The sequence below is a fragment of the Eucyclogobius newberryi genome, unplaced genomic scaffold, assembly GCF_026437365.1.
Source record: "Eucyclogobius newberryi isolate DKJ021-1_F unplaced genomic scaffold, fEucNew1.0.hap1 SCAF_13, whole genome shotgun sequence".
NCBI classification, from domain to species: Eukaryota; Metazoa; Chordata; class Actinopteri; order Gobiiformes; family Gobiidae; genus Eucyclogobius; species Eucyclogobius newberryi.
The window spans coordinates 21,855,299-21,873,275 of NW_027315757.1; the positions used below are offsets into that span (position 1 = coordinate 21,855,299).

The 17,977-nt window shown below is 41.0% G+C and overlaps 1 protein-coding gene across 1 annotated transcript in view; it reads right to left on the reverse strand.

Annotated features, from left to right (window-relative positions):
• The window catches only part of kcnj19a (potassium inwardly rectifying channel subfamily J member 19a), a 32,208-nt gene extending 21,853 nt beyond the window's left edge, over positions 1-10,355 (reverse strand). The window contains exon 1 of the mRNA XM_072442909.1: positions 9,680-10,355. Coding sequence (XP_072299010.1) covers positions 9,680-10,354 — 675 coding nt within the window. The 5' untranslated portion in view covers position 10,355. The remainder of the gene's footprint in view (positions 1-9,679) is intronic.
• Positions 10,356-17,977: the final 7,622 nt, after the last annotated feature.

Sequence of the window (17,977 nt, forward strand, 5' to 3'; positions counted from 1 at the left end):
TAAAAAGATATATCCAAAATACCCCTGCCTTGAATTTTGCCCCCCAAAAAACGTGTCGTGCGGCCAAGTCCCTTCTGCCACAGCCAGTGACCCCAATAAAGGAGAGGGCAAGACTTGCTGGTCCAAACTTCCACCAAAAGCAAATGAAAACATATATTTTTATATTATATACATATATACACAAGGAAGAACTCACTTCTTCTCCAGACGTTCTTCACAGGAGGAAAGACACTTTTAATGAAAGGTCAGTGAGGTTTAGAGCAGCGCTGACCAATGTTTGGTGACTTTTTTAGCTCTTGCTCAGAGTTAGGTACTTATCAGTTAGACCAGGAACATTTTGTCAACACAAAAGCACATTTCATACATTCACTTAATTGGGAACTATATTACATTCATTTTCTGACTTAGATCAACGTTTTTGAAGAGAATGAACCTGGACAACAAGGACTGGGTGATCAGGAACTTAGTTCTTGGTACAGTTCGTAAAAGCCTAAAAAGACAGAGTGGAACATTTTAGGGATGATGTTTGTGATCAGTGTGAGCATAACATTTCAGTTTACAATTGTCATGATTGACAGAAGGTCAAATGCAGTAAATATTGTGAAACAAGTTTCCTAATGTACCCTCTTTACTTTATGCATCATTTATGGGACGCTGCATCTCAAGTATTCCATATTCTTTGGTTTGTTTAGTCTGTCAGAACTATAAAGTCCTCTTGTTCACTTCACCAGCTCTGTTTGCACACAGAGCATCGAACGTACACAACGGAACAAAGTGAGCCGCACATTGTACAGACCTAATGCCTCAAAGTATCTGGGAGAGAATAACAAGTTTTTGGTTTTCTTTGTTCAGGCAGTGACTCATTTTTATAGTTCTCTGGCAGAAGAATCAGTGTCGGTGAGTGAGGCTGTGAAGCGAAAGAATAAGGTTAGAGCAAACAGCCCTGCAGCACAAATACAAAACACATCCAAAGCTGTGCACGGAGCACGAGGTATTTACTGTACTTTACAGCGGCATGAGGAAAACCATAGTGGGTTACCTTAGAGGCGCTTTGTGATGCACTTTGTGTTTCACAGGGAACAAAAGGTGGGCTTCAGAAAACGCTAACGGAGAAGTGTCCACAAAAATGTACAGAGTTTTACTACTGCTTCAGCCTCAGGGGAAATGTTTTCATGTGAAAACATGAAATGATTGTTTTGCTGTTGAACAAACGATGGCTTATTGTTGTCAGACTCAAATTTGATACTAAGGAAAAGGCTTGATACATAAAACACAATTCCAATACTTGAACACGGTTATTTAGACAATGGAATATCATTTTCAACACAAACTTATATTAGTTTATTTGATATTTGTATTCTAAAACTATAAACATACCAGTATCGACGCATGATGTATGAGTATCTAGTTTTGATTCTAGTTTTAGTTCCAATGAGCGTCGAACTGTAGATTTTTGACAGCTTTATGAATAACAGCCATTTAAAAAAACGAAACAAACGCATACGGTATGAGGAGATGGCATCGTGATTATATTTTAAGTTGAAATCATTAGAGAAACCAGAGGAAAGTCACATTTTAACATGTCTCAGGCTTTAACCAATAAGCCACTTCTCTAAATCAACCGAGAAACCTGTAAAAGCTGCAGTGTAGTGTTAGCGTACACTTATTATATATTAGATCTTGGACTTGTTTTTTTGCCAACACCAAGGAGGCTTATTCCTCTTCCCCCCTCCCTCCCCTGGGCAGCTCGGACCACAACCTTGTACATCTGAGGCCTGTGTATGAACCCATCGTGCGCAGGCAGCCTGTGGTGTCCCGTGAGGTGAGGATGTGGTCTGCTGAGAGCGAGGAGGCTCTGAGGGACTGCTTCAGCACCACTGTCTGGACTGAGCTTTATGACCCACATGGGGAGGACATCAACACCATCACAGAGTGCATCACGGACTACATCAACTTCTGTTTTGAGAACATTGTTCCCTCCCGGACGGTGCGGTGTTTTCCAAACAACAAGCCATGGATTAACCGTGAACTGAAGGCTCTGCTGAAGGAGAAGAAGAGAGCCTTCAGGTCAGGGAACAAGGAGGAGCTGAAGACTGTGCAGAAGGAGCTGAGGAGGAAGATCAGGCAGGCTGAGGCCGGCTACAAGAGGAGGATGGAGGAGCAGCTGCAGCAAAAGAACATTCAGGGAGTGTGGAGGAGCCTGAAAACCATCTCAGGCTTCAAAATCCCCCCTGCCCAGACAGAGGGGGATCTACAGTGGGTGAATGATTTAAATGCTCACTTCTTGAGGTTTGATCGGTCACCCGCCCCTCCCCCTGCACAGCTGCATGCTCCCTCTTCCACAGCTGGACAATGCCCTGCATCTGTTCCTCTTCGCTTATCTGCCCCGGACCATCAGCTCCCCACTTCGCCTGGACTCACCCATCCCCCCAGCACACGGTCCCCCTGCCAACCACTGACTGTCACAGCAGCACAGGTGAGGAGTGAGCTGAAGAGGATTAAAGTGAGGAAGGCAGCAGGACCTGATGGCATCAGCCCCAGGCTCCTTAAGTCCTGCGCAGATGAACTGTGTGGAGTTATGGAGCATGTCTTCAACATGAGCCTGAAGCTGAGGGTGGTACCACAGGTCTGGAAGACCTCCTGTCTGGTACCTGTGCCTAAGACACCGCGCCCCAAAGACCTCAACAGCTTCAGGCCAGTGGCTCTCACGTCCCACCTGATGAAGACACTGGAGCGGCTGGTCCTGGACCACCTCCGCTCCACCGTGAGCTCAGCCATGGACCCGCTGCAGTTTGCATATCGGTCTGGCATCGGAGTGGAGGACGCCGTCATCTCCCTGCTGCACCGCTCCCTCTCTCACCTGGAAAAGCCTGGCAGCTCTGTGAGGATCCTGTTCTTCGATCTCTCCAGTGCCTTCAACACCATCCAGCCGCTGCTCCTGAGGGACAAGCTGGAGACGGCTGGTGTGGAGTATGACCTGGCAGAGTGGATCCTGGACTACCTCACAGACCGACCCCAGTTTGTGAGAGCCCGGAACTGTGTGTCTGACACTCGGACCTGCAGTGTGGGGGCGCCCCAGGGCACTGTCCTCGCGCCCTTTCTCTTCACCCTTTACACTGCAGACTTCAGACATGACACGGACAGCTGTGTCCTGCAGAAGTTCTCTGATGACTCTGCCGTCATCGGACTCATCACGGACGACGATGACGCGGAGTACAGAGGACTGGCGCAGGACTTTGTGGACTGGTGTCAGCGGAACCACCTCCTCATCAACGCGGGGAAGACCAAGGAGATGGTGGTGGATTTCCGCAGACGCCACCCCACTGCCCCCTCACCAGTGAACATCCAGGGACGGGACATTGAGAGAGTGGACTCATACAAGTACCTGGGTGTTCATCTGAACCACAAACTGGACTGGACTCATAACACAGACGCACTGTACAGAAAGAGCCAGAGTCGGCTCTACCTCCTGAGGAGACTCAGGTCTTTTGGAGTGACAGGGCCACTCCTGAAGACCTTCTACGACTCTGTGGTGGCATCGGCCCTCCTGTACGGTGTGGCCTGCTGGAGCAGCAGCATCACAGAGAGGGAGAGGAGGAAGCTGGACAGAGTCATCAAGAAGTCCAGCTCCGTCCTGGGCTGTGCTCTGGACTCGGTGCAGGAGGTGGGGGACAGGAGGGTCCTGGCTAGATTCACATCTATGCTGGACCATGAGTGTCACCCCCTGCAGGACACTCTGTCCGCTCTGGAGAGCAGCTTCAGTGAGAGACTGATCCACCCTCGATGTGCGAAGGAAAGGTTCCGTAGGTCTTTCCTTCCTGCTGCTGTCAGACTTTATAACAAAAACTGTTAGTACTGAACACTCGCAATACTGACCTAACCTAATACTGATGTGCAATTCTGTCATATATGCAATTGCTGTTGGAATTCATGTGCAATTCATGTAAAATTCATGTGCAATCTATGTGCTGTCGTGACACATATTCATGTGCAATTACTGTCGTGATCACATGCAATGGTATTTATGTATTTATTTATTTATTTGTCTATGGGAGTTTTTTATTTATTTATAGGAGATCTTCTACTGAAAGTGTTTTTCAGACTTCCTATAAGTGATCTGTTCTTCTGTATCTACCTCTGTATCTACCTGCGTTGCACCAATGAAATTTCCCCATGTGGGACAATAAAGGAATATCTTATCTTATCTTATCTTATCTACATTTTGCTGGTAAATTTCAGTCGAATCGAGATTATTCAATCAATCAACAATCGTGAATATTCAGGTCAACATGAGAACACAAAAGAAGTCACTGTAAAAACTATTTCAAGTCAATTTATGCTCGAACTGTGTTTCCTATATAAATATAATCATTTAGACAACTTTAATGAAAGCAAAAGCAGCACAGACTAAGTTTAAGTGTAATTTTAGTCCAAAATAGAATAGGCATTAAGTCCTTGAAAAACATACGCGTTTGAAGTTGTGAAGGGATCGCCAGTCCACAGATCTGACTTTGTATCCATCACCTACTTGTGTCCTTGGAAGTGTTATTACTTTGGAACGAATGGATTAAAACATATCTACCGTATTTACCGGACTATAAGTCGCACCAGCGAAAAAATGCATAATAGAGAAGAAAAAACATATATAAGTTGCACTGGAGTATGAAATGCGGTTGCAAGTGTGAAAATAACAAATAATATCACATATAAGTCGCTCTGGAGTATAAGTATATAAGTTTAAATATAAGTATAAGTCGCACCACGACCAAAACTATGAAAAAAAGTGTGACTTATAGTCCAGAAAATACGCTATATCTCCATGGAGTTTGGTTTGAACTCTATTTATTGATCAGGGTGTGAATAATCAAAGTGAAAAATCATAAAACGGTGATATTTCTTCTCTAACACTATCATTTGTGACATCATTATTGTCTTTTCCTCCCCCCTCCCTCAGTGAACGGCCTCACATTTTTGTTCCACACCTTCTCCACATAACGCCGTTCATCCCGCCATTGAAGCACACGGCTCGCGCAGAAGGCTCCCGGTTGCATTGCTGTCGGCGCATGCATCATTAGGCTGACCGCGGCTGCACTCTGTGGCTGCGCTGAATAAACAAGCTCCCAGCACCGCGCTAATGCTGTTTGTCTTTTTTACGGCTCACATCGCACACCTCGCACCGACGGCAGAAGGAGAGGAGCCGGGGAAATGAGAGGCGCAAACCCGTCAACCTCACGCATCCTGATCGTCCTCTGTGTTAGTGCAGGGTTTAGACGATTCTTTTTAGATTTAAGTTATTTAATTATGAAAATGTGTTTGTTTTTTTGTTTTGTTGACTTGATATGAACTCTGCTTTTTGACCCGAAGTAAACTCAAAACTATAGTACGCTTCTAGCATAAAGCTAATTTAGATTAAAGAGGGTATTGTGCTAAATTATCTACTTAAATGAGCTTTTAACCATCATTAGTTTATCATTTGTTTTTTTATTTTGTATTGATTGATTCATGCATGCTTGAGTTATACTGTATTTTTTTTGCGTTTGAGTGCTCAGAAAATCCCTGTTTTCCCCTACCCCCTATACCCGCCCACATCCCTGTACTTAGTTGCAATTATTTGAAAAATTACAACTTCGAGGGAAAGATGTCGGGTTCAAAACTCTGCTTTTTGGACACTAAACTAAAGTAAACTCAAAACTATAGTAGCTTATGGCATAAAGCAAACTTAGATTAAAGGGGATATTATGCTAAATCTGCTTAAATGAGCTTTTAACCTTTATTACTGTCTTCATTCATTATTTTATACTATTATTCATGCATACTTTAGTTATCCTGTATTTTTTCTTGCGTTTGAGTGCTCAGAAAATCCCTGTTTGCCCCTACCCCCTATACCCGCCCACTTCCCTGTACTTGATTCCCTGTACCTGTGATTATTTGAAAAATGACAACTTCGAGGGAAACATTGTCATTGTCATGGTGAAGTGCCACTACAAAGAGGCGGGGCTTGTCAGTTCTGAACAGGAAGTGAACAGGAAGTGCTTGGACCCGTTTTTGTCACTAAGACGTTTTAGATCAATACTGCGGTTTACAATGAACGAAATGTAAAATGGGAATCTACTTATGTTATAGTAATACGAAGTGTCCTTTAAGTTAAATATTTCAAGCTTTAATTCTTATTTTAGTTATTCGTGTTTCCCGTGGAGCTTGGGACAGAATGTAAAAAAGGCAACAAAAGAGACATGAAACGAGGTGTTAAACTGCTGGTTCACCACTCGTAAATACATTTATTAAATAGTGTCAGAGCACTTTTGAATGGTTAAGCTAATAAAACATTCAATGACGTTTAAAGCTACAGTGTAAAATATAAATATACATCTTTGGAAAAGTCCTCCCAAAAACCTTCACGTCTGGAAAGAACTGCCTGAAACCCAAGAATAGGTTGTTGTAGAATGTGATGATGTTTTAGTTTCAGGTGGAGGGCGGGGCCTTTGTCACTCTATGGGAGATTTTTTTGAAGAAATATCCAAACTTACTATGTACAGATGTCAAACCGAATCATTATTTGTTATAGATTGGCGTCACAAACTTGCCATATCAAACTTATAGCTAAAAGTTCTCTCAACTGACAATAATCACATCTTTGGAGTTGAATAATTTAGTTTTTTTCGGCGCGATTGTGACAGAAACAGCAAAAAACATGAACGTTTTTTCCTGTGCTGACCGAGGAGAGGCTGGACTTTGTGCCAGTTTCTGTTTCATGTAGATAAACCCAGTCATTGCAGAGAAATCCCGACCTGATCTCTCTCTCGGCGATAAAACCAGAACGACTTTTCCCCCCCCACAGCGACTCGCCCTCCCACTGTGGAGAAATGTCTTTTTTCAATTTGACATCGGGAGAGGAACAAAGCCGTCTACAGTGTCTTATCGCTCAGAAAATAAAGCCATGAGGTGATGTCGCGCTCAAATGTTTGTAATTCTGTGCAAGCCGAGCTAATCCAGTTCAATTAAAAATGGTCTTGAATTGATAATCTCCCTTTGTGTATCACTTTCAATTGAAACGAGCCAAATGAATAGACTTTTTCTGAGCGTCGCACACAAACACACTCCCATCGAAACTCTGAGGACGATACGTCCTCTTTTTAAAGCGACGGCGTCAATTATGGGGCTGAACGATTTTGAAAAATACGTAATTTTTACCGACCGATATTGCGTCGGAGAAAGGTACAGTTGAACATTTTCCAAAAGCACGGGAACAATAACAGTTGAGAGGAAATACGAACTGCCAGAGAAATAAAAGCGGTTTTCAGAACATTCTTAGACGTATGTCACTAAACCATTGTAGCCTTTTGCTAAATTTGATCGTTCAATTTTAGATTTTGCTCCAATTGCTATTCATTGTACGACCCCTGAGGATATTTAAGAGCGGGGTGCTACACTGGGTAATAAAATATGTAAATTTGAGGGTTACGTTGAAGATACAGCAAAAAGTGACCAAACAAAGTGATGTAAAGACCACTTTTTTTAATTTTACAACCAAAACGTAGCTTCCGTCATGTTGTTTTTGTCTTTTGTGTTTAAAGATGTACCTTTCTGTCACTTTGGCTCGCGACCCGCAGCTGAGGATGAAGTACGTATCACGTTAAGCCGGGTTTTGTTTAACGAGGAGAACAGCTAAGCCCTCGGTGTGTGATACGCAACTCTTCTTTGTTACCTCATGACTTACTGTATGCTCTAGAGTCCTGCGCAGAGCATTATTATGACTTTGTGAAGGAAAACGATGAACTTGTGGTTGTTTGGTCCTTAAATTGAGCCCTATTTAATCCTGATGTAGACTTGGTTTGGTTCTGTTCTAGTCCCCTTACTTAGCTCTAGTTTAGTCAGTCAATGTTGGCCATATATATATATACATTGGGATTCAAATGAACTCTCAAGAGCCGTTTTCTCTCCCAAGATGAAAGCTAAAACGCAGCTAAAAGACTGTGCTGTTTCATCTGACTGAAGGCGTTGTCCACATGATGAATTTACCGTGTATAATGTTAACGATGTTCATGTAACTGTCTTATGACTCGTCGTGTAACATTGTAACCCGTAGAACTATGTCGGACCAGTTAATGCTGAAACAGTCCAGACCCCCGTCTCTGTCAGCTGACTCGTAGCACGTGTCTGATTGGTTGAAACATCGCGCCAATATTCAAGGACGTCGCCTAAACGGAAACTACTGCACTTAATTGTCTAATTGTTTGGTCAATAACGCTTCATAAACCAAAGTTGGCAAAGAAACAGGGTCAATGTCGCGGTTACGTTCTCACAAAACTTCAGATTTACCAACTATTCATTTTGTTTTCGATTCATTAATTTTGATATTTGACTAAAATTGCTGGTGCCCCACATTCCTCTTTAAATATACAGGATAAACATAGCGACACTGGTGCTGTGTGGCCTGTTTGTAATCTTGATACAATTCTTCAATATCTACTCTGAATGTCACCCTCTTTCATGAGTGCGTATGACGTGAATAATACTACAGTACTTGTATATATATCTCGAGCCCGCAGAGCTTGTTCATGCATTTCATTGTCACTCATCACTGCAGGCACAGGCAGGAGCGCCGAGGGTCTTGCCTAAGGACTTTTGTGATGAATGTATCTATTTTTCTTCTTCGTTGTTGTATGTTGCCAAAGCAAAGTTCCTGGATTCTGACTTCTGTTCACTGACAATGACAATAAAACCTTTTTCTGATTGTGAGATTCCTGTTTGCTGGAAAATAAAACCAGTCCTTAGAAATAAGTCTACTTTATGACATTGCATGTGGCCAACAGTTGTTACTATGGGGGTCGCGACTGAAAAAATGTAAGAACCATTGATCTAAACCAAATATATTGATTATGATATGATATTAAATATTGATTGGTTTTAGACATGATATATTATATCATGTCTAAAACCAATCAATCAGTGGTGTTTTTGCAGAAATCTACTTTAATTTTATAAAGTTGTGTATTTTTGTTCATTCAGACAATACATTGATGGATGTTACTCTGGTTTTATTGTGCATACTTTGTTTAATGTGTTCATACCTGACCAAAACATCAGCGTGGCATCAATGCAAACGTTTCTCACATGCGTTTGTTAAAGAGTATATTAGTCGTGTTTTGTTCGAAGTATAATAGTAGTAGTATTCCTGTCAATATAGTTGATTGATTAATTTGGTTATCCTTGGAGTTTGCTTCTACATATCTGCTCAGTGCAATTACTGTGCAATTCATGTGCAATTCATGTGCAATTACTGTCGTGATAACATGCAATGGTATTTATTTATTTTTATTTTTATTATTTTTCCCCTCCATCCCTTGTTGGGAAATGGGAGGTTTTGTCTATAGGAGTTTTTGTTTATAAGAATTCTTCCATTGAGAGTGTTTTTCAAACTTCCTATAAGTGATCTGTTCTTTTCCTCTTTATCTACCTGCGTTGCAACAATGAAATTTCCCCATGTGTGGACAATAAAGGATTATTTTAGTATTCTAATCTGAGGAAGTGGCAGTGTCATGTGTGTGGAGCAAGTTTTCTGGGGACAAAAAATAAAACATAAAATACCCATTCATTAAAGTAGTGAAAAGTAATACTGACGTTTTAATGCGCGTCTGTTTTTGGCCTCATTTTGGCGCAAACTTTACAACGACTTTACCTTGATGACTTTGCAGCGGATCTGCGCCGACACCATGTGGCTGTTCCTCAGGTTCCCCACGCGGAACATCAGGCACATCTTCCCGTCCCGCTGCGAGATGACCGCGTCCTGGCTGAACATGAGCGTCTCGGCGCGCTTCTTCGGCTGGGACATCTTGATGAACATGCAGCCGATGAGGAACGCGTCCACGATGGAGCCCAGCAGCGACTGGAACAGGAACAGGATGATCCCCTCCGGGCACTTCTCCGTGATGTACCGGTGCCCGTAGCCTATCGTCGCCTCCGTCTCGATGAAGAAGAGGAACGCCGAGGGGAAGTTGTAGACGTTGGCCACGCACGGGGTGTACGAGGGGTCGCGCCCGTGCGTCAGGTCCCCGCGGATGTACGCGATGACCCACCACATCGAGGCCATGACCAGCCAGGCGATCGTGTAGGTCAGGATGAAGATGAGCAGGTTCCAGCGCCACTTCAGGTCGACCAGCGTGGTGAACAGGTCCGAGAGGTACCGGCTCGTCTCGCCGCCCAGGTTCCCGTGCTGGACATTGCAGCGGCCGTTCTTCTCCACGAAGCGCTGGCGTTTCTTCTTGCCCGGCGCGCTGTTGAACGTGGGCGCGCGGTTGTTCGTAGTGTTGACCACCTGGTAGTCCTCACCGAATTTCCTCCGCAGAGCCGCCATCCCCGCCGCCGCTCTTCTTTGGAGCGCAGAGAGCCGGCGCGCGCGTTTATTCCATGTTTGTGCGCTCGTCACCCGCGGCGCGAAAAAGTCGCCATGGGCACCACCGTTACGCGCGCCGGTTTCTCCCCGCTTCTCCAAAAAAACGGAATAAATCCCCTCACTCCCGGTGCTTTCTTTCCTTCTGCGCTTTTTTAAGTGTGTTGTGCAAAAGTATCCGCGCGTCCTTTGTACTTTGGTGCCATCGGGAAAAGCGCGCGTGCTCTGCCGTGCGCCCCGCTCCCTGGCACGCGTCCTGGTCCCGACTGGCGAAATCCCGAGATCTGTCTGACCATTCACAGGTTCTTGTGCGGTGTAAAGAGAGAGAGAGTGAGTGTGTGAGTGTGTGTGAGTGTGTGTGTGTGACTGTGTGTGTGTGTGTGTGTGTGTGTGTGTGTGTGTGTGTGTGTGTGTGTGTGTGTGTGCGGGGAGCTGGAGAGACAGCAGCCCCGCGCGCGCCGCTTCCCCACTTTATGATACTTCGCGGACACGTCACGTCACAGTTTAGCTCTGTCTAATGAATTAACCGTAATCAAATGTGTTGGTTCGTCTCTAATGAGTGCGCGGATTGCTCTTGCAGCTGACCTTTGCTTTGATTAACGCAATCGGGAGACGCGCCGTGCGCGGGGATCCGCTGGCTTTCGTGTCTGAGGGCGCCATCTACTGGTCACGTGTGGTCAGTGGAAAGTAATTAGTACAAATGGAAAAGTACTGCACTTAATTAACGTTTTGGGGTATTTACTTTACTTAAGTACATTTTACAGTGGATATTTGCCAGTATTTACTTTTACTCCACTACATCTGAGAGCAAGTATCTTCTACTCACTACATTTTTAACTGGACTGAATAAGATAAGATAAGCCTTTATTTGTCCACACATGGGGAAATTTCAGTGCTGCAACACAAGTAGATACAGAAGAAAGTAACAGATAACACTCTTAATAGAAAAAAACTCTTATATAAGCAAAACTCCTATGTACAGAACCTCTCATATTCTTAAAAGGGAATAGAGACAAACATTTTAAATCAAAATTGAACATAAGACAAAATAATACTAATCATAGTGGTAAAGTAAACACTCTTATTAGAATATGTACGAAAAGTCTAGAAACATTGAGAAACTGAAAATACACAAAATACTTTTTACTGCTGATATAAAATCAACAATTTTACTCAGCTGCTGTTGTGATTTGGGGCATTACAAAAATAAATGTAATACAATTTTAAACATGTATTTCAATACTAACTGAAGTTTTATATGTGATTCCTTGACTTTTCACTTGCGTACATCTTTTGTTCCTGTGTTTTACTTAAGTACCAAAATGGAGTACTTCTTTTGGTCACACATGAATGGCAACTCCAATATGATGCACATACAGTAAATTAATGAGTAACATCCAAAAATCACTTTTCAAACATCGTACCTTTATTTTTACTAAAGTTTGTTTGCAGTACTCTTGCATGAAAGTTTTGTTTCCTCGTCCCACTGTGAGTAATTATGTGATAAAAGCCTTTTAATAAACAACATTAAATGCATTAAACTCTTATCTTCAGATAAGATTTTTTTCTTTCAGAAAATTCCAGAATCTGTGCATTGTCCGTCCAATTACATGAAAATTTGAATACATTTTACTCATTATTACTTGTACTTGAGTAATATTATTTCAAAGTGTCTGCGTACATCTGGTGTGTGTGAATGTGACAGCTTCCTTGATGTAAAGCGCTTTGAGTGCCTTGACGGTAGAAAAGCGCTGTATAAATGTGACCATTCACCATTTTGTATATGTTACTCTTACTTAAGTACATATTTTGGCTACTCTACCCATGCAAACTATACTTTTGTCCATGCCTTAGTCAGCATCTTCCCCACATATAATTACCGGTACTTGATCCGTGCTCAAATGGAATGTCACTCCGCAGTTTATTTAGACATAGACGTGGACATAGACATTATACTGTAAACACTCTAAACAGTCTTGCCTCTTGCCTATTGATCTCACATCGGGGGTCTTCCAGTAAAGGACGGACTCTCAGCTGAGTAAAGCGCCCTCTTCATTTTCTGCTATTAACAAAGTCGGTCTCACTCTTTAGACAGATATAGATGCGAGGAAGCGGCGGCCTGGATATTACACGCTAAACTCTTTGCGCTACTTTTAGTTTAGAGCTGTCTGTAAATGTTCATTACATCATTTATTGATTCAGGAGTGCTTAAAATAATTTGAAAGATGATCTAAGGGCATCGAGTCAATAATAGATGTGGTGAAGTCATGTCTGATGTTGGGTTTCTGGGTCGGATTTGCAATAGACAATGAGAGAAAATCCTTTAAAGAAGTAGTTACGCTGCTACATACATCCAGTGCTCGGACGAATACTTGAATTTAGAGAATACTGAATACCCACACCTACTGTATACTGTATAACCCTAACCCTACTTATAGTACTTTCACACTGAGTCGCATTATATTGGATACAAAATGCAAAATATGATTAAAACAGCGTCGCGTTCATGTTTGTTATACATTTATTGAGCTTACATGGCATGATTCAATATATCTCAGTGAATTTCGAGAGTAACTGTACCGCCTGTTCTGAACACATATTTTTTCAGTAGGCCGACATGTATTAACTTTGTATACATCATCACATTTGAATATTATGATTCGGTGAAACTGACCTGCTTTTGATTGTCGTTCATTAATGTTCAGTTTGATTTCAGCGGGAACATTGTAAATTGGATTGTCCGTGTTTATAGTTCAGCCCAAAGTCTCTCCAAACCTTAATTATGGAATAGATTGTCTGCTCTTGTTGTAAATGCCATTGTTTATGTTGGGGAAAACTCGATGCACAGTGGCCGGCTTTAAATCATTTCAGTCGTCAAGACCATTCATCACGCAAAAAGCCAATTTGCCTCACGCGCGGAAAAGAAGAAGCGATTATCCAAACAAATGAGGAAGATGAAGCTTGAGGGAGCAGAGAGAAAGAGGGTGACGTGAGGTAAAGGACCTTTGGATTTGTGGAACATGAAGTCGGAGGTCAGTGAAGTTAGAGCAGGGCTTTTCAGGACATCACATTTAGCTGAACATCGATGTTTATTTCATTCTAATGTCGGGAAACTACAAACCGACTTCTCCCGAGCCCATAGAAATAGCCTGGTTTGGAGCTGTGATGATAATATTAAACACTAGGTGGTCCATTGTATCAGAACTCAGATATTGATGCTAAAACTACCGTATCTTCCGCACTATAAGGCGCATTAAGTGAAACAACACTTCGAGGTCATTAAGCACAACCAGAATTAATCCATATATAAGGCGCACTGGATTATAAGACGCACTGTAGTTTTTTGAGAAAATTAAAGGCTTTTAAGTGCGCCTTATAGTGCCAAAAATACAGTAGATACATAGTTGACCGAGAAATAAAGCTAATTATGACCCGAAACATGACCAGAATCATTTTGAGCTCTGTGGACTAAATACAGCATGATAACATTAAGAAATAACTATCATTTTGTGTTGATAATCACTCTCTTATTGTCTAAAAAGAAAAAAGACATCAAAAGGATATCAAAATGTAGTATCAAGCCATTTCCATATTGTTTCATAATAAAGACATTTTGGTTTTGTACAGCACTATAACAAACAGTGTGTAACTCAAACAAGGATGGACAGTAACTCATTACAAATACTCACGTCGCTGTAATTGAGACGATTTTTGGGGCAATTTTTATATTAAATTTAAATTCAAACCTGTACTTGAATGTTTTAGCATGTAATTGCAATTATTTACATTTTTTAAAAATCATGTGAGTACTGTGCAGTTCATTAAAAAGTAACTGGTAACTCTGAGTAGTATTTGTCATGTGTACATTTTACTTTTGTTTTAAGTACAATGTTGGCAGCAGTAATTGAAATTGACTACTTTATAAGGCATGTAACAGTACTTTTCCTTGAGTACAATGTTGTCAGTATTATTTTTTCATCAGTGAAATCAAAGCACATGGATAATAACATTGATTGATTGATTGATTGATTGATTGATTGTGTTGAACATGTTCAGTAATCAGATTTCCTAAAGGGACAAAATGTAATGACTATTAAGGACGATCTCTGGACAATATTTGTTTTAATCTAGTCGTAATAAAACTGTGTCAAAGGACGTAAAAGGACATATATACTGTATTTTCTGGAGTATAAGTCAGACCAGCCAAAAAATGCATAATAGAGAAGGAAGAACATATATAAGTCGCATTTTTGGGAGAAATTGATTTGATAAAACCCAAGACCAAGAACATCTTGAAATGCAGTTTAATATAATAACAGATTAGAGAACATGGTGAATAGGTGTACGTATGCTAACGCTAACACCTTCAGCTACATGAGGCACAGACAGAACTGTGGTAAGTGTCTGGTATGTTAACGTAACATATTAACAGTTATTCAGATAACTATAGCATAAAGAACATGCTAACAAGTTTACCAAAGCATCAGTTTTACCCCAAATCACTAAATCCATTGAATTCTTCTTCCTCTGTGTCACTTCTAAACAACTCCACAAACTCTGGAGGTAGAGGAAGTGCTGATTCTTCTTCTGCGTCGCTTAGAGCCTAGAGCGCCCTCTTGTGGTGGTCAGTGTGACAAAAAAATCAAAATTTGAAATGCGGTTAATAATATCACATATAAGTCGCACCCCAGCCAAAACTATGAAAAAAGGTGCGACTTATAGTTTGAAAAATACGGTAATTGTGTTGTTGCTTTTACGTGTGGCTTATTTATCCTGCTATCGGTTCACCCTGCATTGTTGTAAAATGCTTTCCATTCCGTGGATCGTCCGTCAGACAGGTTTCCTTGGCGGTGATCTCAGACTGAAGACGACTCTGTTCTTCCCAAAACAATTCATCATTGTCTGTCTGCTGCCTCTCAAGGTGAACCAGTTTACAGTTCGGGCGTGACCCTTGTGTGAGGTGATCAAACAACTCCGAGCTGGGCAAGACTGACAAAACTGTGACTGTCCCTAGTGGTGAAAAGGGGCAATTACAATTAACCACCAAAATGCAGAAATGTCACTTTATTTTACGCAAGTTTCTGTTCATTTGTCATCATCAGCCTTTTGCACTTGATATCGTCTCATGTTGCAAACGCGTTCAAAGCATAAGATATGAGTGTAGATAATATATTCTGTGTTGTAGTGTGTTGAGCTTACAGCCACCGACCGGAGGCTTCCCGGTTCATTCTTGTCGTTTTACACTTCAGCCAAACTGCACATTCCAAGTCGTGGAGCCGGTTGCAACAGAAAGGACAAGTCAACGTGCAACTGGTTCTGTCACAACTCGACCATAAGTGCAGAAGACAACAGGCAAGGTTTGTTGTGTGGAATGATTTATGTTTGTGCTTGAACAAATGATTTATTAAACGCAATAAGACACTGCATATATTTCCTCATATCAAAATTAAAACAAGATGCACTGTGCAACTTTTATCTGTTTGCCTGTTGTTGCTGTGCCTAAAATATTCCACAGTACAGCATTAAACTTGTCTTTCACCGTAGAGACAGAATGCATGTTTTTTTATTATTGTATTAAATTTCTTTGCAATTTTCACATATGCAAATGATGAAAATGCACTTATGCAATGCCACACTGTGAAACACACTATTCCAGGCAAAGTAATGACATCTCCATGGAAACAAGCAGGTGGCTGACCCCTCCACCAGAAAGGTTACACACTGCACCTTTAAGCAGAGTATGATTTTATGCATGCAATCTTCTGAAAAAAACTGAAAAAAACTCAACAAACTTAGACAAAATTAGACTAAAATTACGATTTCAATGCATTTCTGTCAAGTCCCTTTTGAAGTGCGATTGTTCATGTTTGTGTCTGCCACGCTGACACACGGGTCCAGACGAGGGCCTTCAACAATAATGGGGATTAGAGGTTTGTGTCGGGATCGCCATCTGCTCTGGAGCCGAGAGGATTTAAGAATATGCTCAAAACGCTTAATATGGCTTCAAAAAATGGCAAATACTGCGTAAAAATAAGGATGTGGATAAGGATAAGTAAATAAGAGGAATCCGTTCGCTGCGCACATTTTAAACATTTCCGGGAGTATTCATATTTACTTCAATGACTTTGTGTATCCCTGAAGGGCGATCAAAATGCACCGAGAGCAGCGTTACGCGAGCAAAATTAAACATAAGACTGAAATAGTACGAACTGCGTGTGCATAAAACACAAGAATCACATGCGTCGCTTAACCGTTTATTTATTTAGTTCCAGTCCAGTTTTCTTTTCTTTTTTTTCTCCAACCAGAACACATAAACACGTGAGTGAGGTGCGTTTAATAGTTTATTGGAGGGATAAATATGACAATTATAAGATAAGATGTAACCTTTATTTGTCCCACAATGGGGGAAATTTCAATGTTGCAACACAAATTAGGTACAGAAACAGAATAATAATAATAAAGAAGCAGATAACTTATAAAAAATGTGATTAAAGTTTATATTTTCCACATTTGCACAGCTCATTTCTTCACTTCCTGTCGTCTCTTAACCTTTATTTTATTGTGCATTATAAGACACTTCTTGTAGTTCAACATATTACATGATCATAATAGGGTTTGTAACAAAAAATACAACAAAACCCTGATTATAATAGATGCAAAAACAAGTATTTGTGTGTCGATAATGAAAAAAAAACATAAAAAAGGCTGATAACTACTGATAGAATGGGCTTGATCAGAACGTTATGTCCACATGGCAATATTAACGAACGTGCTGTTAAATTATCACCGTGTCTGTCTAAATATGTGTCGTTATTGTTGCATCTGGCGGCCCGGTGTATGCGTTGTTTAGAATTGTTTCTGCCGGTGTGTATTTTGCCAGTCGTCGTGGATTCATGAGGAAATACACAGATGAACAAAGAGCGCTGCACAAGCTGAATTATTGATGAGCAGGCTGAATTGATAACCCGTCTTTGTCATGTGATACATACAGGAGGTCGTTATTTAGGGTTTATGACATGTGATACATTAAAAGCTGCGTAAGCGTAATAGAAAAATGAAATGCACGGGTTTATTTGTCAGAAAAACCACATTGTCGTTAAGAGGAGGTAAAACATTTCAGTGTCAAGAAGACGGTACTTGCGTAGATTAAATGTACCTTTAAGACGAATCTGCAATAGCTTCATAGTACTTTTACTTCACTATTATCTATCTTACGTTTGCTTTTTGCAGCATGTGTAAAAGTGTTCATTTCGTCCTCTAAAGGATTTCTTAATAACTTCTGTCTGTCATTTTTTTTGCTGACAAAAAAAAGTAAATTTTTACACTGGAAAAAATCACAATTTAAAATAAGATAATAGGGTAAAAAGTGATTTAATTCAGTTGGATTTATCATGATTTGACTATATTTTGAGTATGTTTTGTACTTATCTCGAGTGCAGTAGCAATTTTTTTATAATTATAAGTTAGAAAATGCTTGTCTTTTTAAACACAAACAAGATTTTATGCTTTTATTCAAAATACACTCTAAGCTCTACTACCGTATTTTTCGGACTAGGTGCGACTTATATGTGATATTATTTGTTAATT